Source organism: Idiotropiscis lumnitzeri, chromosome 16 (genome assembly GCF_059441095.1).
Source record: "Idiotropiscis lumnitzeri isolate Australia: NSW breed Sydney's pygmy pipehorse chromosome 16, RoL_Ilum_1.0, whole genome shotgun sequence".
In the NCBI taxonomy this organism is placed as follows: domain Eukaryota; kingdom Metazoa; phylum Chordata; class Actinopteri; order Syngnathiformes; family Syngnathidae; genus Idiotropiscis; species Idiotropiscis lumnitzeri.
This window is the reverse complement of record NC_142406.1, coordinates 7,249,955-7,276,166: the sequence shown is the minus strand read 5'-3', so window position 1 is coordinate 7,276,166 and position 26,212 is coordinate 7,249,955. Positions and strand designations below refer to the sequence as shown.

Genomic DNA, 26,212 nt, shown 5'->3' with positions numbered 1-26,212 from the left:
CAGAGCTTTGGTGAACAGGTGAGTCATTCAGCAAATAACGCAGGATAGGTTCCAAACAAATCTATAAATAGGTCAATTTGCCATTCTCAAACCTAAGATGTGTATGTGTGGGTTCACCAAAGTTTGCAGTTAAGAGGAATATATTGTGTGTTTGTTTTCATTAGCTAAGTTGTTTTTTTTTTTTTCAGGTCTTATGGATATTATCCCTGCGTCGGACAATCTTGCCAAAATTGCCCCCTTTCTGCCGGGACATTTTGAGGTGTTTGATTTGAAGCCCAATGGCAGAGTGAAATCCATTCAGTTGGAGCAGTTCCACGAATGCACAAATGAGCCAAGTCATGCCATCTATGATACTGTGGGGAGACTGCTCACAAGTATGAACTGGCCTTCATCACTGAGTTTGTCGATCTTTAGTCAAGAATAAGGCTTAAATGTCGTCATTAAAATTTCTTAGGTTTTCTTGAAGACAGTGTGAAGTACAACATCAGAAGCCTGTTTGAGAATGCAGTTAAGAAACGTCTCATGACCACGAGGAGGATTGGTTGTCTTTTGTCAGGTACCTTTGAAGTGTTTTGTTATATATGATTTGTTATATGTCACAAAATTTACCACACAAAAGATTTTAAACCACATAGTACATACATATTTATGTGTGTATGTGTGAGTATATATTGTTGCTAATGGGTAGAATACTCAAACTTTTTTTGCCAACTTTTCTGGAAATTAAAAATATGCCATCTTGCTTGAGTTCCCACATACCGTTTTGTTCAAATTGTATTATACATTATATTGCTATCATATGCCATTGCACATTCACATCAACACAATACCACCCCAAAAATATGTTCAATCCCTAATTTAATATATTTATTCATTTTATATATAATTTATGACACTGTTACTAATTAAATTAGTATAAACACGTGGCAAGCGGGAGCTGGGCACTCCAAAGTCTGCTGTCATGCCTAGCCCCCAAAATGCAAAAACTGTTCCATGTCATCTGCACAAAATCATTATCTCTCTCTCTCTCTCTCTCTCTCTCTCTCTCTAGATAGATAGATAGATAGATAGATAGTCTACGGCTGTTGAGGCTGTTCTGTAAATAGTTTTCAAATTAACAATAAATATCGCAACTTATGATCAATCCATGTCAATTTCAGACTTAAAATAAAGTACCATTTTAAGCCCCCACCTTGGTTAAACCGCACCCACTTCCGGTTAATACCCCGCCCATTCCGAGTACAGATACGTGTACAGATCATTTCGATGGGTAAATACAGATACAAATCCAGATCGTGGTGTACACGCTCCCCAATTCTTGCCAATAACCACACTTAAGCAGTTAGCACACACATCTGCTTATACGTCTACGTGAACAAATGCAGAAGATGATCTGAGTTCTTCTGGTCAATACATTTGCAAAATCAATCCGAACCGTCAGGAGAGAGTTGTTTTGAAGATATGCTTTACTTAACTTTGTTGTTCAGGAGGTCTGGATTCCAGTTTGGTTGCTGCTACATTGATAAAACTGGCGAAAGAAGTGGGGCTGAAATATCCTATTCAAACATTTTCAATCGGGTCAGAGGACAGTCCGGACATTTTAGCTGCCCGTAAGGTAAGGGTTTCAAATTTATGTCTGTTAGAGATATAAATGCCAATTCTTAAAAAAGAAAAAAATCTTCAAGCTAGTCATGTATACAGTATCTTTCAGTCCAAACTGTGATTGTTGTGTGTGCAAGGTTGCAGCTTACATTGGCAGTGAACACCACGAGGTGAACTTCACTGCAGAAGAAGGCATTCAGGCTGTTGAGAAAGTCATTGAAAGCCTCGAGACTTATGATGTCTCGAACATACGTGCCTCTGTTGGTGAGTGAAAACTTTAGTGGAAATGTGTCAGTCCTTCTCTTTCGACTGGCAAATTCCGCCCATGTTTCTTGCTTCATTTCTATACAATGTACATGACTATTTTTTTTTTTTTTATCCAAGTTGTGTCATTTAGTCGCATTCCTGTAAAATACGTAGTAAAACGTAATACCCAACACTGGGCAAAGATCCCTTTTCAAGCAACAGTACACAAAAAGATTAAAACGTCCAAGCCAAAAAGTAAGCAGAGTGACAGTGAGTGACGTTGCAGTGCAGAATGGGCTCCATGGGTTTTGAAAATGTGTGTTAATTCTTCACACGGTGTGAACTTGCCCAAATTAACCACTAGAGACATTTACCGTAAGTTCTCCTCAAAACACGCAGCAGAAAATTAGAGAAATGCGGCGGCGATTTCGGATAAGCTCCTCGATGAACCCTGATGGTGGGCATCTTGAATGGCGCACATCACGGAGCGACATGTGCTTTTAGTCGGGCCGCTTCGGGAGCGTCAATGTTCAGCGAACAAAAAGTTCCAATGATGAGGCCGACTCCACAGCCGAGGGTGGCTGCATTGGAATGTTACATTAAGTGGCATACACGTTGCCTGGCGCTGTCGCGTTCCAACGAATAAGAAGGCGTGTTGTAGATACGTCGCCTACAGTCGAAAAACTGGGGCCAATCCTCATCCAAATAATTGTGCATGTCTACTCATTCCCGATTCAGTCTATTAATATCCCAACTGGTGCTTTTATGCTGTGCATCCTCACAGTGATCAGCAAAGAATCAATGTGCCGCGTCCTAACAGCATCATCTATGTACCTCTGCTCACTTCCACAGTTCCTCATTCTCATATAAATCAGCCATGGAGAGGTTAATCGTTTTGATATGTTCATGTAGTCATAGGTAGTAAGATACATAGAGGACGTAAATAGATAAAAAGTAGTTTCTTTAAGTTAGAAGAAAACTCTGTTTGCATTTGTAAACATACAAGATGCTCTGCATCTGCCGGTTAGAAGACTCTCTGTAAAAAGCATTTCTTGTACACAACTTTCTGGAACAGCGTCTCAGAACACAGATGAAGCAAGTGTCACATATTCCAACTCAGATTTTTTTCTCCTCTGTAGGAATGTACTTGGTTTCTAAATACATCCGTGAGAAGACTGATAGTGTGGTGATCTTCTCTGGAGAAGGCTCCGATGAGCTCACACAAGGCTACATGTACTTCCACAAGGCAAGTCCTTTAGTTTTTAAATGGATTTACATTTTAAATTACTTTATATATTTATTTATTTGATTCATTTTGTATTATATTATATTGTATGGTCTAAAAACATGCTGAATGTGTTTGAGCGCCAAAATCTCAGACTAACCTGGGAGGAATAATCCCTCTGAGATGCTCGTGTGAGCAATTGCGCTCGGCTTTCACCCTTTCAGCGCACAGCATATGAAGCGCATACAAAAAATAAATAATAATACATTAAAAACTTAAATTGACCTGAGCTGTATTTGTCATTGACATGATTACCACCCCTTCAAGTAGACGCGGCATTTTTCAGCGCTTTTTAAATCTGTTACAGTGATCTGACATCTTATAGTAAATTAGTCTCAGAGCTTCCACCTGTCATGGTTTGTCTGGATTTTGTTAATTCACTGATTACTAACTTATTACTCCCTTAACACTGATTGTTATGGTTATAGTATTAAAAAAAAAACCTGGGTTGCTCAAAAAATGTTGGAAATCCAAGAAAAAGACTTCATATGTATCGGCTCCAGTGGTGTTGCGCTCATGCTTGTATTGGATGCTAGCAGACTAGTCCAACATTAGCCGTAAGCTAACGATTTGAGGCTAACCCAGCTTGCCGCTAGCTTTAATGCATTTGCTTTCACATTATTTTTACATACACGCAATTTCATAAAAAAAATCTTTGATATTCGAGACGCAGTTGATAAATTAAGTGAACATCTGTCTGAATGCCCAAGTAAAAGTGTTGTGAATGACAATGGACTCATTATAATTAAAGATTTTTATACAAATAATTAGTTTCTCCAGCGTTTTGTTATTCAGTCTATTTCTTTTTTTTGAGGCAATTTCCCCCGCCTTTGAGAAGATCCTCTCACAAGGCACTGAAGAGGCCGGTGTGCACAACGCCTGTGTGGCTAATATAAATAGGTGAGGGAACGTTGCCTCCATGGACTTCCAGTATAAGAGCGGGTCTTCCGTACGTGTAACGTGTCCTGCTGACATATAGCGCTGCACCTCTGAGTGCGCATCAACAGTGACGTCTTCCATCTTGCGGATATTTAACGCAAAGTAACGCGCCAATAACTCGATGCTTGTTTTGAGCGTCCATCCTGTTGACAGATGCGCTTCCTTATGAACACAGTTTGGCGCGCGACCGCTGTGTCGACACGATTCTGGTAGTGGTCACGTGACTTTCTTAAAGCGGTACGCACACCGGCGCGCGCATCGACGCCTCAGTGTCGCTGGACCCATCACTACCTTTTACTCATTGGGCTGTTTGGAGTGCATGTTAGCACACCCTGCTGGTCAAAGTCTGAGTTATCTATGCTTCTAATTGACCGTGACTTATACATTATGTGACTATGGTGTTTGGGTGATGGTGTAGGAGCAAGCTGGACAAAAGGGCAGCTGTCCACAATGCTGTAGTCTGTCTTATCATTTATGTTATTGCAAGCAAGAAACGTCCCAGGTTTAGACAACAGACTGCAAAAAGCCCAAAGCACAACATCACATCTCTCTAAACAGCCATGCACATCTCTCTAAACAGCCATGTGATTGGCTGAGTCTGAGTGGCTCCCAAGAAGCCATTGCTGTAATTGGCTAAGGCTGAGTGGCTCCCAAGAAACCATTGCTATAATCTTTTTGTGTTATTTTTATTTCTTTTGGGTATATAGATGGCATGAGAGATACATGCTTTGTGTTAATCTTATTTCGTTGTTTCATTGTTTGCTTGTATGCTGAGTTTTTTTTTGGTTTTGATTTGAAACCGTGACTCTCAGGAGTGTGGTGACCAGTGAAGTCCCTCCCCTGACGTTGGCTAGTAGACAATTGCCAAGACACTTCTAATTGGCTTGAGTCATTGTTCTTGGCAGTGATTCCCAATAGGTTCATGACATCTGTCATTGAAATGGGATGATACCACTGGCAATGAGCCCTTAGGGGATTGAGTCCTGGTGAGCTGGCATCCGCTTGCGCGAGCAGCTAGCCGAGCTTGCGCGAGCAGCTAGCCGAGCTTGCGCGAGCAGCTAGCCGAGCTTGCGCGAGCAGCCGAGCTTGCGCGAGCAGCCGAGCTAGCGCGAGCTCCCGAGCTAGCGCGAGCGAGCCAGCCGAGCGAGCCAGCGGAGCTAGCACCTTGTAGTTCGGCCCACATTAAATACGGAAATAGCACCCTCAACTGGTGTTACGCCCTTTGATGCAGCGCGTCTTATGGCCGTAAAAATACGGTACTTGCCTTTTGTCCTTTGATGGGGTGATCAATTTCTTTAAAAAAATAAATAAATAAAAGAAATTTAAAAAAATAATAAAAGAAGAAGAGCATGTTTTAGGCAGAGAAATGTTTACAGCCGTAACCCAGGTGGTAGCTTTCCCAGCCATTAATTTACTTAAACATTTGTCCTGAGAATGAATAAATAAATAATAATAATAAATACCTTATTCAATTCTGGATGGGTGGGGAATGTGAGATTCCCGTAGCTCTTGGATGGTGAAAATGAGATTGTTGAAGAAAATGGAGTCGCATCAGACGATGGACAAAGGAAAAATAGTAACAAAAACTAATGCATCTTTATTTTGGTGGAAAGTAAGCAAACTACAAACAACTATGATGTGAGGCCAAAGTGACACCCCAACATGATAGAAAGAATTAAAAACTGTAAATTAGAACGAGGAAGGAGCGGTGCTAGTTGGGTGACCAGGAAAACAGGGCGGAACGTTCAGCTGTCCGGACGCCAATTTTGTGGGTGGGACGTGGGGGGTGAAAAATTATAGAAAATAGCTCAATTAAGCAAGGCCGGAGGTGGATTTTAGTCCGGCCCTCGTACCATCATAATAAGCCCATAATAAAGTAAGCGGATTTGATTAGTAAATACCCATTGAGGTATTGCCCCACCCCCGCCCCTCTTTTAATGGTATGCCCCAGTAGCAGGTGGTAGGTGTGGGTTACATGATGTCAGAATAAGGAAATACAGGCACACTTGAACGTGTCTGCTGTCTCACGTCTCTTCTTACACAAAAAATTATCTTTAAATAAACCGATGCAGTAAGCATCTCTCCGGCGGTGGCATCACTCGCCGATGATTTTTATTAGTTTTTTTTTTTTTTTTTACTTGGTCGTGGCCGACTATTTTTACGAATAAGGACGGTCGGTCGAGGCCGGACCAATAACTAGGTCGTGGCTGGCGGGCGGGGGACTGACTGGCAAAAAAGGCTCAAGGGCCTAGCACTGGTGATGATATTAATATATTAACATGCAATATTGTTTTATTGATATACTCCTTCTGTAGGCTCCAAGCGCCAAAGCAGGAGCAGATGAGAGTGTTCGACTGCTGAAACAACTCTACTTGTTTGATAATCTCCGAGCCGATCGCACCACTTCTGCACATGGGTAACTTTTGGCTTGGGTGCACCTGGTTGCGCATCCCCATTAAAACAAATGCACGTTTACTGCTGTTAATTTTTTGTTGTTTATCCTTTCAGCTTGGAGCTCAGAGTGCCTTTCCTGGACCACAGATTATCAGCATACTACCTATCCCTGCCTGAGGAAATGCGAAATCCCAGGGTTTTTTTGCAACATTTTTTTAAATCAATAATTGCTCTGATTTGTCAAAAAGAACTTCCTAATAATATGTGTTTGATATTTATCTGCAGCATGGGGTAGAGAAGTACCTTTTGAGGGACACGTTCAAAGATCAGAAATTGATCCCTGACGAGATCCTGTGGAGGAGGAAAGAAGCCTTCAGTGATGGCATAATGTCTGTTAAGAAGTCCTGGTATATATTTCTTGAGGAGTACCTTGAGTCTGTGGTATGTGCAAACTTTTTTTATTAAAGCTTATTTGCTTTGTGAAAAAAATGCTGCTATTTCATCCCCTGTGCCTTCATTTTCAGGTTTCCAGATTGGATTTTAAGTGGAAAGCTTTAAACGATTACAATTTTTTTGCACTGATAAATAAAATCCCACGATTCGTATCTGTGTATGGTCAGTGTAAGGACCGATCAGAGACGATAGGGAGGGCCAGATGTGGCCCCCGGGCCGTACTTTGACCAAGTCTGCCGTAAAGGGTCGTGCGGAGGGACCGTGCTGGATGCCACCATTTGCCTTGAGATTCCCAGTGCCTTGTTTCTGAAATCAGGGATCATACCTACTAATCCACTCAGCTGCTATGAAATCCCAAGACTTTGCTTTTTTTTTTTTTATACAAAAATAATTATTTGTTCAAAGTAAAAAAAGGTATTTATTCTAGAACATCACTGTTGAATAACGAATGCACTATTAAATATGTACACGATGCTTCACATACGTATGCCATTCGCAGGAGCAAAAAGTTAATATTTGACTATAATTAATTTGAGACTGTCTTTATTTTTTATGTACATTTAATCATCTAAAAAAGAATTTAGAAAATGATATACCTTCCGCCATGTTCATTGAACATCCATCCATTTTCTGCCGCTCATCCAGGGTCGGGTCGCGGGGCAGCAGCTTCAGCAGGGGAACCCAGACTTCCCTCTCCCCAGCCACGTCTTCCAGCTCATCCAGAGGGAACCCCAGGCGTTCCCAGGCCAGCCGGGAGACATAGTCTCTCCAGCGTGTCCTGAGTCGTCCTCAGGGCCTCCTGCCGGTGTAACATGCCCGGAACACCTCACCAGGGAGGCGTCCAGAAGGCATCCTAATCAGATGCCTGAGCCACCTCAGCTGGCTCCTCTCAACGTGGAGGAGCAGCGGCTCGACACTGAATCCCTCCCGGATGGCCGAGCTTCTCATCCTATCTCATTTCGGCCGCTTGTATCCGAGATCTTGTTCTTTCGGTCACGACCCACAGCTCGTGACCATAGGTGAGGGTAGGAACGTAGATCAACCGGTAAATCGAGAGCTTCGCCTTTTGGCTCAGCTTCCTCTTCACCACGACAGACCGCTGTGATGCGGACGCTGCCCTGATCCGCCTGTCGATCTCTCGCTCCATCCTCCCCTCACTCATGAACAAGACCCCAATATACTCAAACTCCTCCACTTGGGGCAGGATCTCTTCCCCGACCTGGAGAGGGCACTCCACCCTTTTCCGACTGAGAACCATGGTCTCAGATTTGGAGGTGCTGATTTTCATCCCAACCGCTTTACACTCTGCTGTGAACCGCACCAGTGAGAGATGGAGATCACGGCTTGAAGAAGCCAACAGTACCTCATCATCTGCAAAAAGCAGAGATGCGATATTGAGGCCACCAAGCCGGATGCCCTCACTGCTTCGACTGCGCCTAGAAATTCTGTCCACAAAGGTTATGAACAGAATTGGTGTAAAAGAGCAGCCTTGGCGGAGTCCAACCCTCACTAGAAACGAATCCAACTAACAGGGACCGAACGGCCCGTATTAGTGGGCTTGGTACCCTGTATTCCTGAAGCACACTCCACAGAATTCCCAGAGGGACACGGTCGAACGCCTTCTCCAAGTCCACAAAACACATGTAGACTGATTGGGCGAACTCCCATGCACCCTCAAGGACCCTGTAGAGAGTGTAGAGCTGGTCCACACGAAAACTGCTCCTCCTGGATCTGAAAATCGACCTGCCGATGGACCCTCCTCTCCACTACCCCTGAGTAGACCTTACCAGGGAGGCTGAGGAGTGTAATTCCTCTGTAGTTGGAACACACCCTCCGGTCCCCCTTCTTAAAGAGGGGGACCACCACCCCGGTCTGCCAATCCAGAGGCACTGTCCCCAATGTCCATGCGATGTTGTAGAGGCGTACCAACCATGACAGCCCCACAACATCCAGAGCCTTTAGGAACTCTGGGCGGATCTCATCCACCTCCAGGGCCTTGTTTCAGCCCCAGAGATAGGTTAGTCCACCTCTGAGTCCCCAGGCTCTGCTTCTTCAATGGAAGGCGTGTTAGTGGAATTGAGGAGGTCTTCGAAGTATTCTCCCCACCGACTCAAAACGTCCCGAGTCGAGGTCAGCAGCACCCCATCACCACTATAAACAGTGTCAATGGTGCACTGCTTCCCCCTCCTGAGACGCCGGATGGTGGACCAGAATTTCTTCAAAGCCATCTGGACGTCGTTTTCCACGGCCTCACCAAACTCCTCCCACGCCCAAGTTTTTGCTTCAGCAACCACTGAAGCCGTTTTCCGCTTGGTCAGTCGGTACCTGTCAGCTGCCTCCGGAGTCCTACAGGCCAGAAAGGCCCGACAGGACTCCTTCCTCAGCCTGACAGCATCCCTTATCGTCGGTGTCCCCCAGCGAGTTCGGAGGTTGCCGCCACGACAGACACCGACCACCTTACGTCCACACCTTCGATCGGCTGCCTCAACAATGGAGGCACGAAACATGGTCCACTCAGACTCAATGTCCCCCCGCCTCCTCTGGTATGTGGGCAAAGTTCTGCTGGAGGTGGGAGTTGAAACTCTTTCTGACAGGCGATTCTGCCAAGCATTCCCAGCAGACCCTCACAATACGTTTGGGGCTGCCGGGTCGGACCGGCATTTTCCTCCACCATCGGAGCCAATTCACCACCAGGTGGTGATCAGTTGACAGCTCCGCCCCTCTCTTCACCCGAGTGTCCTAAACATGCGGCCGCAATCCGATGACACGATTACAAAGTCGATCATCTAACTGCGGCCTAGGGTGTCCTGGTGCCAAGTGCACATATGGACACCCTTATGTTTGAACATGGTGTTCGTTATGGACAATCCATGACGAGCACCGAAGTCCACTAACAGAACACCGCTCGGGTTCAGATTGGGGGGGCCATTCCTCCCAATCACACCCTTCCAGGTCGCACTGTCATTACCCATGTGAGCATTGAAGTCCCGCAGCAGAACGAGGGAGTCTCCAGGGGAAGCGCTCTCCAGCACACCCTCTGAAGACTCCAAAAAGGGTGGGTACTCTGAACTGCTGTTTGGTGCATACGCACAAACAACAGTCAGTACTCGTCCCCCCACCTTAAGGCGGAAGGAGGCTACCCTCTCGTCCACCGGGGTGAACCCCATTGTACAGGCGCCAAGCCGGGGGGCAATAAGTATGCCCACACCTGCTCTGCGCCTCTCACCTTGGGCAACTCCAGAGTGGTGGAATATCCAACCCCTCTCGAGATGACTGGTAGCAGAGCTCAAGCCGTGTGTGGAGGTGAGTCAGACTATGTCAAGTCGGAACTTCTCTGCCTCACACACACCAGCTCAGGCTCCTTCCCTGCCAGAGAGGTGACATTCCATGTCCCAAGAGCTAGTTTCTGTTGCCGGGGATCGGAGCGCCAAAGTCTCTGCCTCTTGCCGCTGCCCAGCTCATAATGCACCGAACCCCTTTGGCCCTTCCCATAGGTGGTGAGCCCATGTGAAGGGGGACCCACATTGCCTCTTCGGGCTGAGCCCGGCCGGGCTCCATGGGTGCATGCCCAGCCACCAGGCGCTCGCCGACGAGCCCCACCTCCAGGCCTGGATCCAGAGGGGGGCCCCGGTGACCCGCGTCCGGGCAAGGGAAATTGTGGTCCATATATTGTGGTCATCATTGGGGGTTCTTGTGAGCCATGCTTTGTCTGGACCCTCACCTAGGACCTGTTTGCCATGGGTGACCTTACCAGGGGCAAAAAAGCCCCAGACAACTTAGCTCCTAGGATCATTGGGACACGCAAACCCCTCCACCATGATAAGGTGACAGCGCATGGAGGGGTTTATTGAACATGTCACGAGATAAACATCTCGTGTGTGTGTGTGTGTGTCAACTTTAAACTGGACTACAAGTGATTCCAAAATGTTCACCAACATTTTTAGTATTTTTACTATTTGCATGATCATGGACAAAATTATTTTGTGACGAAAAAAAGTACTGGCGAACGTCTGACGAACGTCCGGCGACCGTTTGACAAATATTTGTGACTATGAGCAAACTCTGACTAGAACGCGACACTCGCAAACATCGCAAATGTTCGCTGCTCAGTGGGATAGAGGCATATAATACTTTTAAAACCAAGTAAAATAACAACTAACTAAATTATTTTTTTGAGGTAACTGTCCCATCACGGGTCTTCACTTAACCTCAGAATCATGTTTTGGGTTGTGGGAGGAAACTACAGTTGCCAGAGAAAATGCATGCCCACTTTGATGCATAATATAATTAGACGTAAAATTTTGTGACAAATACAGAAATTTATTGAAATATGTACTAGACCATCACATTCTGAATAATTCCTGTCTTTTGACAGGTGACTGATGGGCAGATGTTGAATGCTCAGAAGAGATTCCCTTACAACACTCCCCCCACCAAAGAAGCCTACTACTTCAGACAGGTGTTTGAAAAATACTACCCTGGCCATGTTGAATTGCTCCCCCATTTCTGGATGCCGCGCTGGATTGATGCCGATGACCCGTCAGTCTACAAATTACCCGTCTACAAAGCTAACAGTGACAACTGAATAACTGAATCACAAGCGCCTCAATTACAAAATGTGTAATGAAAGTGCCATGTATGGTGATGTGATGAATTCTAAAGGATTTAATACTAGTGTGTTGTAAAAGGGCAATGTACAAACTCTCTGTAATCATTCTGAATGGTGGAGGACTTGCATTGTCATTTTCAAACATGACTTGCACTGTCAGACGGCAAGTTGGTTGACCTCACAGTTCAGAGGTGCCGGGTTCGATTCCGGCTCTGGCCTTCCTGTGTGGAGTTTGCATGTTCTCCCCGTGCCTGCGTGGGTTTTCTCCCCGGTACTCCAGTTTCCTACCACATTCCAATAACATGCATGGCAGGTAAATCAAATACTCGAAATCAGACATCACCAAATGGTGGACCTCGGTCCAAATCTGCACCTGACCAATCTATGATGAATTTTTTCCCAAAAAAGGACGCTACTATTCTAGTTAATACGGAAAAGGCGTCACTGATTTGAGGCAATCGAATCTTTTGTTTTCGATCCACTGCCAGTCGCGCAGGAAAGCAGACTGGATGCGAGAGGTGCTGACAGCATGCCTTGCTAAAAAGTTAGCAAGGTCGATGCTTGTTGTTTTGAATGAAGGGACGGAGAAATTTATTTTTGTTCTGGCTGCAGCCGATTCAAAACCAGTGTGCATCATATGCTCCGAAACAGTTGCAACATTGCCAAGCGCGACTACGAAACAGCACCGCAAAACCATCGAACTCCGAGTGCAGCAAAACAGATTTTTCCCAGCGGCATGCAAACCAATGTTCACTAAAAGTATCATGGATTTTCGGAAAACATAAAAAAAAAATTTGTGGAGTTGTGAAGGAGTGCTTAAATGCTGTTGCACAAACGTTATTTAAAGGAAAACACAAAGCCCAGATGTGTTGAAAATCAACCAAATCCCAATGGCCCTGACTTCGTTCCAACCCAGATTTAAGTCACTGGCAGGGCAGTCACAAACTCATTTTTCTCATTAAGAGAAGTTAAAAAATATTCTAAAGAAAAAGTGGTGTCAAAGCTCAGTTTAAATTAGTTTTTCATGAGGACAGCCATTTTTATTGATTGTGTACTGAACATGCTGACCTGTTTTACTTGGAAAATCAGGCCTTCTGTTTTTTTAGGCTGATAACTCTTAGATTTAAGAAAAAAAAGGTCAAATATGTTAACTCAATGCTTAGCACTTGATATATTTCTGCAGGAGATATTTTACTTTTTTTCTGGAAGTGGCGCCCTTAAGCCACATTTTCTTGAATGTGAAATAAACACCTTATATTTGTTTGACTGGAAAATTTGCCTAATGGGAACATTGCTAAATTTTTAGTAAATAAGTGTGCTCTGTTGCTAATGACTCTAAATATTGAAACGATATAAAAATGTGAACATAGGCTAGACTTTAAGGCAAGTTGGTTCGGACCTTTTAATTGGAAGATATTTTAGTAGTGGACCTCTGTGACTTTTAATTGAATACCTCTGCTCTAAATTGTCCCAAGGTGTGGTTGTGAGTGTGAATGGTTGTCGATCTTAGTGTTCCCTGCGATTGGCTCGCAACCAATTCGGGGCAGGATGTTGAATTTGGCTTTGCATTTGAAACAAGTGAATTAAACTGTCGCAGTCGAGGGTAATGAGATACAAAACAGAAATATTCGAATCTATGAATATGGATTCTATGTGTGTGTGTATATATATATATATATATATACATCTTCTGTACCACTTCTCCTCACTAGGGTCGCGGGGGGGTGCTGGAGCCTATCCCAGCTATCTTCGGACAGTAGGCGGGGGACACCCTGAACTGGTTGTCAGCCCATCGCAGGGCACACAGAGACGAACAACCATCCGCACTCACACTCATACCTAGGGGCAATTTAAAGTGTTCAATCGGCCTGCCATGCATGCTTTTGGAATGTGGGAGGAAACCGGATTACCCGGGATCGAACCCACGACCGCTGCTGTCTCTCCCTGTGAGGCCATCGTGCTAGCCAGTCGGGCTACCGTGCCGCCAGTAATGGACATTTTTTGTGATTTTAATATATATATATATATATATATATATATATATATATATATATATATATATATATATATATATATATATATGTATATATATATATATGTATATATATATGTATATATATATATATATATATTACACAGGAAGGCCGGAGTGGAATCGAACCCACATGGCACCCAGCATATCTTGTCACAATGCAAGTAAATGAGCACAAAGTTTAATACTACTGTTGCAACATGCTCTTTCTCCACAAAATAAAAAAGCGCAGATGTACAAAGTTGAGGTGGTCTTTTCAAATTACTCCGACTGATTTGTCTGTGTTCCTCATTCCCGGGTAGTCTTTGGAAGCTGTTGCGTGTCGCAACGCTCTCTCGTCTCGTCTCGGCAGCAGGTTCGAAACGTTAATGCTCTTGTTGTCACCGATTCAACTTCTGCGTGTTTGTACAATTGGGCAATGCAATGGGGGGGGGGGGGTAATCACTTAGAGAAGGACATTAAAATAATGTTCTAAAATTGTGCAGATGTGTGAATTAGATTTAGAACTTTTAGAAAAATATATTATAAAATAATGATAAGAAAATTCTGACAGAAAGGAAGAACACTTTTTTTATTATCTATGCCTTAGATGTGTTCAATATTTACGAGAAAAAAATCTTCTTGTGTAACGGGGGTAGCCGAGTTCTCCAGAGCTTGCTAAGCAAACAGTGATGCCAATCAAAGACTGATGAATGAGGATGCTCTAACCCTAATTAAGAAAAATATATTTCCCTGATGTTCACCCATTTTCTGAACCACCTGTCCGCCCTCACTCAGCTCGCAGGATTGCTCGGCCGAATTAAAATTTGCATCACCATGAAAAGGCCAAGGAGACATCTTTTGTTTTTGTACTTTCGGGTAAACAAAGCAACAAAGATGGAGTGGTCTCTTTTTATGCGCGTAATGTATATGTGAGGAACTTTAATTGACCTCAATAACAGTTCAAAGTTGTCCCCCGTCACTGTTTCTGCCTTCAACGAGCTGCTGTTTCTAATAATAAAATAAAAATTAAAAAAACAAAAACAAAAAAAAAAAACCAGATATTGCAAAAGAATAAATGCTCACTTTTTTTTTCTCTCTCTCTCTTTCCTTTTTCTTTTCTTTCTACACACTGTATTACAATAGACAGGTGTGGGCAAACTATGGCCCAGGGGGCCACATGCGGGCCGTTAAACGTTTTAATCCGGCCCGCCAAACTTGGAAAAAAATTAAATGAATGAAACTTGTTAATGTTTTATTTTCTAAATACTCTGGTGTGTTAAACACATATATTTTATTGTAATGCTTGTGTTCATTTTCATTTCAAATTAAATGTATTTGTTTTCTCCGATGAGGTGAGGTTACCAAAATACTCCATCCATCTGCTCCTGGTCCGGGCCCCTCTGTCAAATTTTAGAACCCATTGTGGCCCACCAATCAAACAGTTTGCCCACCCTTGCACTATGAGCTTCCGACCTTTTTCAATTTTAATCAAATACACCTGCTATTAAATGAGCACATCACACACAAACTTTAAAGCTGAATATTTAATGACCTACCTACAGAGGGTTCATTTACATTTAAAAATGTGTAAAGTACATTTTAGCATTCTGTAGTTAGCTTTCATTAATGATTATTTCACATAATCTGCTTTAGATGGAAAGTTATGTCTCATATGTCCAAAACAGGTTAGCGAACGTCTTTTATCTATCTGGGTTTGATTTTATATGCCACAAAAACCTGGTATTCAAATAGCATTGCATAAACTTTTTATATCCACTGTAGATATTTGAAGACTACAGAATTGAGGTAAAACACATCAGGTCGGTGATGACGGAAGGGATGGTAGCAAAGGGAGAAATAAAAGCAGGGTGTGTAAAAGCTACCAAAATAAAACCAGCAACAAAACCAGCTCTAACACCTTTCAACTAGTTTTTTGTTTTATACTGTAGCCTTGTTTCCCAAATAGTAAAAAAAAAATATCCAGATGGGATTGTTGCCTCTCCTAGCATAATGTTTGAACAGAGAATAACAATGACCTCAGTGGTGGATCACCTGTTGCAGGTAAACATTCTGAACAGCTGGAAACCAGGCACCAAAGCCACACCTTAGGACAATTCCCTCGCTCTAGTAAAGCGGAAGATGGTGTGTATTTTGCGTGGTTGTGACCTTGTTTCTTATCATGTCCGATATTTGGGTTGGTGAGGTCATATCTTTTTCTGAAGCAACTAAGGTGGTTTTGAACGTAAGATCATTTAACTAGGGCTGTCAAAGTTAAAGCATTAACTATGAAGATTAATTTCAATTTGATAACGCACTAAAAATAATGAACTCAGTTAACTCAGTTGTATTTACTTCCTGTAGCAGCTGACCTCTGCTCACTGTGCAGTCAAACTTAGACGAGAGTGACTGTCGCAAAGATAATTTGTACTTTAAAAAATTGCTCGATGGCTCATTGGAGAAATCCAAATTAATTTGCACACTTTGCGAAGCCAAATTCAAACGCCATATTATTTGTATGCCTTTGATGTATCGTTCAACTGTTTTTCTTGTAATTTACAGGAAAAGAATCATATTCAAAGATCAATGAAAGCTATTAGTATAGTATGAGTGCAAATATACTTTTTTATTTTTTCCACGCTAATCCAAGATTTTACTGAAGTAAATATAATATATAATATAAATATTTGTAAAAAAAAACCAGGTAATTGAAAAACACGACTAATCATGTTAAATTCTGAAATTATTTGTGATTAATTAGTTGAAAATGTTTAATCGCTTGGCAGCACTAATTTTCGACACAAATTACCGATGATAAAATTAAAACATAAAAAGCGGCAATGGAAGAGGAGACACTCGTGCTTGTAGAAATTTGGCTACAATACTTATGAGCCCTTTTGAATCACACATACAGTACAGAAACTTACATATTCAAAGAATGTGTGTGCTAATGATTGGGATTAGGGCAGAGTGATTTATCGTATTGTTATTGAGATATTAACATTCACGATTTTAACATTGAAAAGCCATACAATGCAACATATTGTACTGGCAGCTTCAAAACATGATCCTGGCTGGCATAGTTCATATCGTTTTATTTTTTCAAGCCACACAAGAGATCCATCCATTTCTTGAGGTTTATTGTGCAGTTTCTTAGAAATAGCTCTCGATACATTTTCGTTTGTCAAGAAAACAACAAAGATTTTGCGCATACATCAGGCATGGAAAAGTAGTCAATATTTTATTAGTTTATTCCACAAATGGGTCCTTAGCGCCTCCTAAAAATGTCTTGTAGTTGTAGGTTTCACCAGCATTTTTAAAAGGTTGGAGGCATTTGTAACAGTCCAAAAAACAGTATTTTCAAGCCATGTGGCTCAATCTAACAGGAAGTCAACTGCTTTGATATTTTTTTCAAATTCCGTCTAATTTTCAGCCTTTTAAAGAGGTTACGTCCGCATTTTAGGGTGTCACGTACGTTTTGAAGAAAATTTGGGACTTTTAGGTGTGCCCTATGGTCGTGAAACGGTAAATAAATGAACCGGTTTTCAGATTTGATTGTTACTACAACGTGTTTTTTGCAAATTAATGAGCGGCTGTTACCAAAATCGCATGTTTCACAATTGTTTTGTTGTTCCCATAAAATATTTATGTTCACTGGAATTAAATCTGTATTTATATCCATATGGCCGCAGATGGTACGCCAGATACTCCAGAACATAGAGTTGGACATTGTAAATGTAGTGAAAGGACACAGCAAAATCTGAACAGCATCCCGGACCCTGGAGAAAGAGAATTAGAAATGTGTTATTTCAATTTCTCAACCAGTTGAGAGAACAGTCCAACTTGCCTGTTATGAAGGGTAGCAAACTGAATCGCACATAAAAATCACAAATATTTTTGTGCTAAAACTAAATATTTTTGTGAATCGAAACAGGCAGGACATAACTTCAAAATAAAACAATTGACACAAAAATAAAATAAATTAATTAATAAAAACATGCTGCTTCATATGAAAATATCTGTCAAACGTTTTACAAATTTCAAATATAAACATGCTCTAGACATTTTAAATATAAAAAAATGGTGATATCAGTATAAAGAATAATTATAAATCAAAATCGTTCCCTTATTCTTGTGCCATTTTGTCACAACGGTTTTATTTAGGTTTCAGGTCAGATTCTGTGTTGGGGACTTTCTCAGGAATGCCCACTGGTTGTATTGTATATCTGTGAAGCGACTCATACAAGATAGAAATTTTGTTCTGTGGCAGTTCCGAGTACTGCAAAAATAGCCTCAAAGACTACACTGTAGAGAGAAACGAAAAAAAATGACAGCAGTACCAGGTAAATAAAGCACGCATAACATCTGTGGGAAAATACAACAAATCCTGACAATTAATGTGTAATTATTTGATGAGCATATCACACAGACGTGTGCCACATATTTGGTAAGGAGGATTGAAGGTGCCAAAATTATATAAATAAATACTCCATGAAATGGTTAATTGTAATTCATTAAATGTTTCATTTATTAATTAAATACGGAATTACATAATTCTTGTAATTACTTCAAAATTACCAACGATGATATGTAATAAAATCGATATAATTATTTCTGCATTTAATTATTTATTTCAGGGCGGCACAGTGGCCCGAATGTTTAGCACGATGGCCTCAGAGTGAGCGATAGCATCGGTCGTCGGTTCAATCCCGGCTCCGGCCTTCCTGTGTGGAGTTTGCATGTAGCATGGTAGTCCAATTTCCTCCCACATTCCAAAAACATGCATGGCAGGTCAATTGAACACTCTAAATTGCCCCTAGGTATGAGTGTGAGCGCGAATGGTAGTTCGTCTCTGTGTGCCCTTCAATTGGCTGGCAACCAGTTCAGGGTGTCCCCCGCCTACTGCCCGAAGATAGCTGGGATAGGCTCCAGCACCCCCCGCGACCCTAGTGAGGACAAGCGGTATAGATAATGGATGGATGGATTATTTATTTCATGGTAGCACGTTGCAGTGTTTCATGAGTTTATTTTATATGTCAAGTTCGCCCATCAAAGTTAGTGGGCGGTGCTAAACACTGACTTTCTCAAATCTTGTCTATACAGTTGCTTTGCCCTGAAGTGGTTTCAAATATGGCGGCTATGATGGAGGACTTTCATGAGCGACCTTGACTGAGCGGTCGAGGCTTGTATTTTGTTGTTTTGCTTGAGTATTCAAACCAAAGTAGAGGTGAATAGCGTCAGTCAGTGTATCGGAGTATTTTCACTAGACACTCGGTTGGCATCAATCCATTATTCTGGAATTGATTTGCCTTGACATGATGAGCAGCCCAAGTAATCAGGTGTTAGGATTTTCCCACCAAACTTTGATAGACGAGTTTGACATGTAAAATCAATTTATGAAACACTGCACCGTGGGTCATTAATGAATTAAATACAGAAATAATGACACTGATTTTTTTTCAAATATGATCATTGGTAATTTAATGAAAGACACATTTATTTATTTAATTTCATATTTAATTAATAAATGAAACATTGAATGAATGACGCTTTTATTTAATTTTTAATGGTATATGTATTTATTGATCTGATTTATTTCATGAAATGAAATGAAACAATGAATTAATGAATGACAATTTTAATGACATATTTCATGGTGTATTTATTTAATTATTTAATTTTCAGTGCTCCATAGTTTGAAGCCTCAAAGTCGATGGCAAAAGTTCAAGTACATTTAAATTAGTGGCACTTTTGATGGTATATATATATACCATTAGGTGCACCAGATTCTGTGAAATTTATTTGTGAAGCACTCTGTGTTTGTTCTAATTACCATAATTTCCGGACTATAAAGCGCACCCGTATATTAGCTGCAGAAACTCCTTTTTTTAAAAAAAAAAACATATACAAGCCACACCAGGCTAACTAATTACAACAGAACAGATCCAACAGAAAAAAAATCTCGATTTATTTAGCATATTTTCTGAACTATAACGATGAAAGAAAAATCCTCAGAAAAGCCGCAACGCTGTCTTAGCCGCATGGTTCAAAATTTAGGAAAACAGTAACGACTTATCGTCCGTAAAATACGGTATATGACCTATTTATTCTATGTATTTTTAATAGTGCTGTCAAGCGACTAAAAATGTTTTCCTAATTAATCGCAAAAGTTTACAGAATTGATCACAATTAATCGTGTTTTTCAATTGCAATTTTTACAAAGCTCGGAACTGATATTGAGTAACATTAAAATTATTTTCCTGTATATACGGGAAAAACGGTTGAACCATTAGATTTGTTAGCTGTTCTATTTATTAAATTTTATGAAATACAATATGTGTGCTGATCTGTTTTTCAAAAAATTAGTTGAGCTTCTCAGTTAAGCCCCTATCTTGCTGAACGTCGAACACTTGCGAGTGTGTCGAAGGTAGCGAATGCTGCATCGTTTGCCCAACAGTTTTAGTGATTTCTCTTGTTGCAAGGAAATTTGAAGCACTTTCAAAATTCCTTTGTGACAAGAAAAGTACAGGCGAACAAACATCTGACGACAATTTGGCGATCATTTGCGTCCTTGAGCCAACCCTGACGTAAATGCACATTTTTCTACCTTCACCAACAGTTGGAAGTGTTCGCCCTCCGAGTAGGATAGGGGCTTTTGTGTTGGGGAGAATAGCATGTATTTGATCGTTTTCCCTGGGGCCCAAGAGTAGATAAAGGCAGCCCTGACAACTCTGCACTGATAAATGCATAACATGCCTCTGTTAAACACCTTTGCCTCAGTCCCATGGTTGCAAAACTGGCACCTACAATTCAGTGTGTTCTTACTTGAATTGGAGGATAGTGATCATAAGTCAGATGCGAAGGTTTCCTTTGGAACTGTTTGACCAAATGACGCTCTGGAGGAAAAGGGTGGAATGTTTGTCTTGCTTTCACATCTCTGGTATCTACTGGCACCACTTTCATAGTCTCCAAACACTTCCCCATAGCCAAGTCCTCGATAGAAGACAAGTGGGTGCATGCACCTGTGGTGAAACCTTGAATAAATCTCCTTAGTGCTTCCTTACTAAGGACGTAACCTGCCCCACCACTCATATAGCCTTGGTTGATAAATTGTTTAAATCTTCTTCCCAGGTACAAAGGCTCCTCTGGATCAAGGTGAGACAACATGTAGAGTAGATTTTCTACAATCATATATGTGTCATCATCTGCTTTTAGGAACCAATCTGCATTGTCCAGGTGGTGTTGGTGGATGTGCTCAAAGGCACGGATGGTCTTCCAATATAATTGATCTCGTCCTTCACTGACATTCAGTTTTACTGTTGGGAAGTCAGTATTAACAGAACTCATGTACAACATTATGCTGCAGCGTTTTGCCCAAGTTTCCTTAATGTGCTTGGTCCGGGACTCCATATTCATCGGCCCTGTTGCGATCCAACACAAGATTCGGGTTGTTTTTGAAGAATTTGTTGTAGTGCTCAAGTTGACATCTGGATGTAAAAACAAATAATAAATCATGAATGTACTGGAGAGATAATCAAAATGATTCTTTTGATATATTAATTAATTATATATTGTTATATTAATAAAAGCTGTCAATCATTACCAGTCTAAATGCCAGTCACATTTATAATGATAAATGGGCTTTTTCTTGTATAGCACATTTTTAGCTAAGGGACTCAAAGTACTTTAAAACTTTCGATTCAACTCTTTCAGTTCAGTCAAGATGTGTCTCATAAAGTTCAGCGCGCGGAACTCGCTCTTAATTACTTTGCTTACTAACGAAGACAAAGCAATGTACATGTCTGATTAACAAGTAGTGCTAATGCTCATAAAACTAAGTAAAAACCAACCACTGAATGCAGATGACGAGGCAGTCATGTTATAAGCCGTCAGTTGTGTAGAGAATAGAAATAATTCTGCTAAAGGGCTGTATCTCACTGAGCAGCAAGGTTAGTGAATTTGGGGTTTCATCAGACCTTGTAAAACATTGCATACGTGTTTGCATATGGGTTTGCTTTTTTTGAGAAAAAAAAAAAAGCAAAGTCCCCAAATCAGAACCTTGTGGAACACCATATGACAAAGGGGCATAGTGGGACTCAGAGCAATCTCGGCAAACACAAAAGGTCCTGCCAGCCAAATAGGATCCAAACTACTCTAGAACGCAACCACTAATGCCCACCTGATGCTGTATAGATGGGGCATCAAACTCATTTTTGCGGATGGGCCACATCACAGTTATGGTTTCCATCAGAGGGCCTTTATAACTGTGACGTGTGAATCCCTATAAATGCATTCACCTTACATTATCAAATATACACAACAAATTGATGAAGAGCCAGTTTGGAAATCAGAACCCAGTAAGCACTGGTAATTGTTTGCTCAACAATTGTTTCATTAATTTTAAAGGCGGAGGATTGGTAACAAATAAGTGGCAATCTCTTATATCTCAATGTTGTTAAAAGTGAAGAAAATGTGCTAGAAACAGGAAGTTGACACACACAATTTGCTCTTCGCAAGCCACATAAAATGAGGACACGGGCCACATCTGGCCCCCGGGCCTTGAGTTTGACACCTGTGCTCTATAGTATTAGACATTCTTAAATGAGCAAATGTTTTATGTATAGTATTGTAGCGACTTTGTAAATAGTTCAAGGGTTCTGTGTTTTCTGGGGAGGCTGTGAAGGCAGTGGGGGAGCGACTGGAGTGAACGTTATGTTGTTGTCGTTGTGTTTTGATCGTGTGGTTGCGGCCAACAGCAGCCGTTTTTGGCTTAAAAATAAAAGTGTTCGCTGACGGACAAATTGGCCTGATTTATTATACAACGTTACAGTATATACTGCATATAATAATCTTGTTTTACAATTATGACAATTTTGTAATCGTTGAGTGTAATAATCGTAATCGTAATTGAATTTCGATTAATTCCACAGCCCTACGTGAGCCTACGTGTGGTGGTGCTAAACTGCTGTGGCGACAAGTCTGTTTCCTGTCCTAAAACAATAAAACAACCCAGAAGCCAAGCAAAGCTATTTTTTTAGCTGTTCATTGAAGCAATCCATATTCAAAGAGACACACTTAAAACCACAAATCATGCATAAAAGCACACGCACAGAGCGGTGCTAAGAGCCACTTTGTCAGAATAGCGGCCCCAACCCAACAAATATTTAAACAATTAGTAAATGTCTGGTTACCTTTACGTTCAAATTGTTCTTCTTGCCAGACATCGTGTGCTTGGCTCTTGGGCAAGTCTGACTCCCAAAAGAAATCGCAGGACAAAAATCCTATCAACAATCCAGTGACGAAGAATGAATTTGACCTCAATCTCATTTTTCAACCAAGAGTCCCGGCACGTGCACAGACAGTGCACTTGCCCTCTTGCCCTGGATGAAAAAAAAAGTGCCCTTTCTGTTCAAGCTCAATTTATTTCTTCATTTATCAAGATTCTTTTTTTTAAATCCTCTCGGTGGAGTGTGCTTTGCTATATGTTAGTTCCTGTGACTATGACGATGGCCGTCGCACATAGTAAGCGCCCACTTTGCCTCCCACTCCTTCTCCTCCTCCCCCTTGCACCTCTGCCTCCTCCTTCACTTACCTCTCAACAAGTGCTTGAGCACAGATATGAAGGGTGAAAACGACACACCCCTTTCAGGTGTGTGCCTATGGTAAGTGTAAGTGTTGCTCGCAACTCTTAGATTTGAAAATAATAATTCATAGTTTGTTAAGTCAGAACTTGGGTAATTTTATGTTGGAAATGACTACATAATTTTATGCATTTATAGGTGATATGTTACTTAACTCATTTACTGCCATTGACGGATATAAAAGTCCATTCGTTTTACCTGGAGCGGGCAGTGAATGAGTTGAACGTGTCAATATGTTAATTACAGTTATATTGTTTTCATGTTCGAAACTTTTATTTTTTTTATGTTTGCATTAAGAAAAAATTTAGAGTCGAGAAAATTAACTGCAATGCAACTGCACATGCCAACCTGTTAATGCTAATGCTAATGCTCGAAGTTAGGACGCTAATGAAGACCAAAAGGAGCTCCCTCGTGGATTGCCGCACATTTAACCACTTTTCACGGCAAGCAGCCAATGAGGTATTTATTTGATACGCTTCTTGTTTACTTTGTCAAAGCTGTGCGTGTACTGTTTTATTGCGTTATAAATGTAGTTCTGACGGCGTGTGCAAGTCCTGTGCAAGTCATGACCACGGTAGAAGATGTGAAAGCAAAAAAAAAAAACGCCCTTTCCCAAGAACCTCCTGTATCAGTGTTGTTGTGAAGCAGGTTAACCCTCATGCCAGATTGGCACATTTTTTGCAATTTCACATCATAAAGGCTTTACATCAACGACCATAAAAAAATAGCACTTAGAGAGCTCATATTTCACCCGGATGGTTTAGAACATGTCAAAATCAAAATGGCACCATGGTTTCAGTCTAAATTATTACTGTCATGAGTGAAGGCTGGTAGCAGGTCGCAACATAAAAGACACTGAAAGATAATTTTTTAACATATATTGTCACATTAACTCCCTTTATAAACATGATTTTTGATACACTGTAAACCTGATGAGCATAGTTCCATTTTCAATGAATAGTCAATTAATCGTTCCTAAACCAAAGACGTCACACTGTGAAAATATCAAATTAATGCTGAGAGTGTTAACAGCCATAATCCATCAGGTGGCGCTAGAGACCACGTAATGATTTTGTTTGAGATGACGTCTGTGTCATGTCATTCACATAGGGTCGCGGGAGGGTGCTAGAGCCTATCCCACCTGACTACAGGCGAAAGGAACGCCACTGTGAGGTTGGCGCCCCCGGCGGTGCCGGGAGTGCCGAGGTGGTGCCGGGAGTGCCGAGGTGGACTCGCAGACAGGGACAAGCCAGAGAGGGTTGCGAGGAATTTATTATTCCGGCAAAGATCAAATGGTACAAAGGAACAATAACGAAGTGCCGATGGCGAAACCGAAAGTGCTGGCGGACAACTCACACCAGGGAAAAAACGCGAGGAACAGAAAACGCTTGCAAAAGGCAAGAAAACAAGAGCGAACGAAAATCGCTTACCGCGGAAGGGTAAGGAATGCCAATCCGTATGCGAACGCGGCCGACAAGGGTTAAGGCTAGAGACGGAGTCGAGGAACAGGCAGGAGGTCGAATAACACGTGAAGCACAAGACAAGAATAATCGCTGGGTACATGGACGTGAGCAGGAGAATAATCCGACATCGAACCGTCGGACGCGGAGGGTTTAAGAAGACGAGGTAATCATGACGTGATCAGGGTCAGGTGCGTGGCTGGCGGGCGCGCTTCTCCAGGCGTGGCCGCGTGCCCGGGGAAGAGCGCTGGAGAAACGCCCCCGAGTCAGCTGGAAGAAACATAAACAAAGAGCACGTGAGGCATGGCAAGAGCAAACGGGTCATGACAGTACCCCCCCCTTTAATGGACGCCTCCTGGAGGACCACCCGGCTTGCCCGGGAATGCGGCGTGGAAGTCCCGGATGAGATCGGTGCAAAGGATCCAGGAGCGGGGGACCCACTGGCGCTCCTCCGGTCCGTAGCCTTCCCAATCAACCAGATACTGGAAGCCCCTGCCCCTGCGCCTGGAGTCCAAGATCGCCCGCACCGTGTACACCGGACCGCCCTCGACGATCTGTGGCGGCGGAGGTGGTGTGGGTGGAGGGGCCAGAGGTGACGACGAGGCCGGCTTGAGCAGGGACACGTGGAAGACGGGATGGGCCTTCATGGTGGGCGGGAGCTTGAGCTTGACGGCCACCGGGTTAACGATGGAGTCCACCTCCAGAGGACCCACGAAGCGCGGGGCCAACTTGCGGGAGGTTCCCGCCAGGTTAAGATCGCGGGTGGATAACCATACCTTGTCCCCGGGCTGGTAGGTAGGGGCCGGGCGTCGGCGCCGGTCGGCGATCCGTCGGTTGCGCTCGGACGTGCGGGACAAGGCCGACCTGGCCTCCCGCCAAACGCGATGGGCCCGCTTCAGGTGCAACTGGACGGACGGAACCTCAACCAGCCCTTCCTGCGATGGGAACAGTGACGGCTGGTAGCCATAGGCAATCATAAAAGGGGACTGACCGGCAGCCGAGGACACCACGGTGTTGTGCGCGTACTCCGCCCAAGGAAGATGGTCAGCCCAAGTAGCCGGCTGATCGGCGCACACGCACCGTAGGACGGCCTCCAGGTCCTGGTTCGCCCTTTCCGACTGTCCATTGGACTGCGGATGGTGGCCCGATGACAGACTCGAGGTGGCCCCCAGGGACCGACAGAAGCGCTTCCAGACCCGCGATACGAATTGCGGGCCTCGGTCGGACACCACATCGATCGGCAGACCGTGGAGCCTGAAAACATGGAGAACAAGGAGATTTGCAGTCTCAAGGGCTGACGGAAGCTTAGGCAAGGCGATGAAGTGAGCGGACTCTGAGAAGCGGTCGACGATGGTGAGTATGACCGACTTGCCCCTTGAGACGGGCAGGCCCGTGATGAAATCCAGGGCTATGTGGGACCAGGGTCGCAGCGGTATCGGCAACGGGTGTAAAAGTCCCGCAGGGGGTTGGTGCGAGGCCTTACTTGAAGCACAGGAAGGGCAGGCCTTGACAAAGTCTGTGATATCCTTCGTCATCTCCGGCCACCAGAAACGTTGGCCGACGAGACCGAGG

At 42.8% G+C, this 26,212-nt stretch overlaps 2 protein-coding genes across 6 annotated transcripts in view; one reads left to right on the top strand and one right to left on the bottom strand.

Moving 5' to 3' along the window:
- Nucleotides 1–13,195, top strand: part of LOC148321107 (asparagine synthetase [glutamine-hydrolyzing]-like) — a 28,453-nt gene extending 15,258 nt beyond the window's left edge. For all 5 annotated transcript variants that reach the window (XM_088278782.1, XM_088278780.1, XM_088278783.1 and 2 more), the window contains 9 exons: nucleotides 189–374; nucleotides 455–556; nucleotides 1,488–1,615; nucleotides 1,740–1,866; nucleotides 2,988–3,094; nucleotides 6,388–6,488; nucleotides 6,581–6,662; nucleotides 6,752–6,907; nucleotides 11,295–13,195. In XM_088278782.1, coding sequence (XP_088134908.1) covers nucleotides 189–374; nucleotides 455–556; nucleotides 1,488–1,615; nucleotides 1,740–1,866; nucleotides 2,988–3,094; nucleotides 6,388–6,488; nucleotides 6,581–6,662; nucleotides 6,752–6,907; nucleotides 11,295–11,504 — 1,199 coding nt within the window. In that variant the 3' untranslated portion in view covers nucleotides 11,505–13,195. The remainder of the gene's footprint in view (nucleotides 1–188; nucleotides 375–454; nucleotides 557–1,487; nucleotides 1,616–1,739; nucleotides 1,867–2,987; nucleotides 3,095–6,387; nucleotides 6,489–6,580; nucleotides 6,663–6,751; nucleotides 6,908–11,294) is intronic.
- Nucleotides 13,196–17,153: 3,958 nt separating this feature from the next.
- Nucleotides 17,154–22,866, bottom strand: LOC148321106 (glycoprotein-N-acetylgalactosamine 3-beta-galactosyltransferase 1-like). The gene is made up of 3 exons (XM_088319469.1): nucleotides 22,731–22,866; nucleotides 20,365–21,026; nucleotides 17,154–17,318 (listed from the first exon to the last, which is right to left on the bottom strand). The coding sequence occupies exons 1-3, from the start codon at nucleotides 22,864–22,866 to the stop codon at nucleotides 17,154–17,156; spliced, it is 963 nt and encodes a 320-aa protein (XP_088175595.1).
- Between the last annotated feature and the right edge of the window lie 3,346 nt (nucleotides 22,867–26,212).

Coding starts and splice junctions, on each gene's coding strand:
- LOC148321106 (XM_088319469.1), bottom strand. CDS start 22,866: ATGAGATTGAGGTCAAATTCATTCTTCGTCACTGGATTGTTGATAGGA. Junction 21,027..22,730: donor AGAACAATTTGAACGTAAAG/GTAACCAGACAT, acceptor TTTTACATCCAG/ATGTCAACTTGAGCACTACA. Junction 17,319..20,364: donor ATCACTATCCTCCAATTCAA/GTAAGAACACAC, acceptor CTCTTTCTCCAG/GGTCCGGGATGCTGTTCAGA.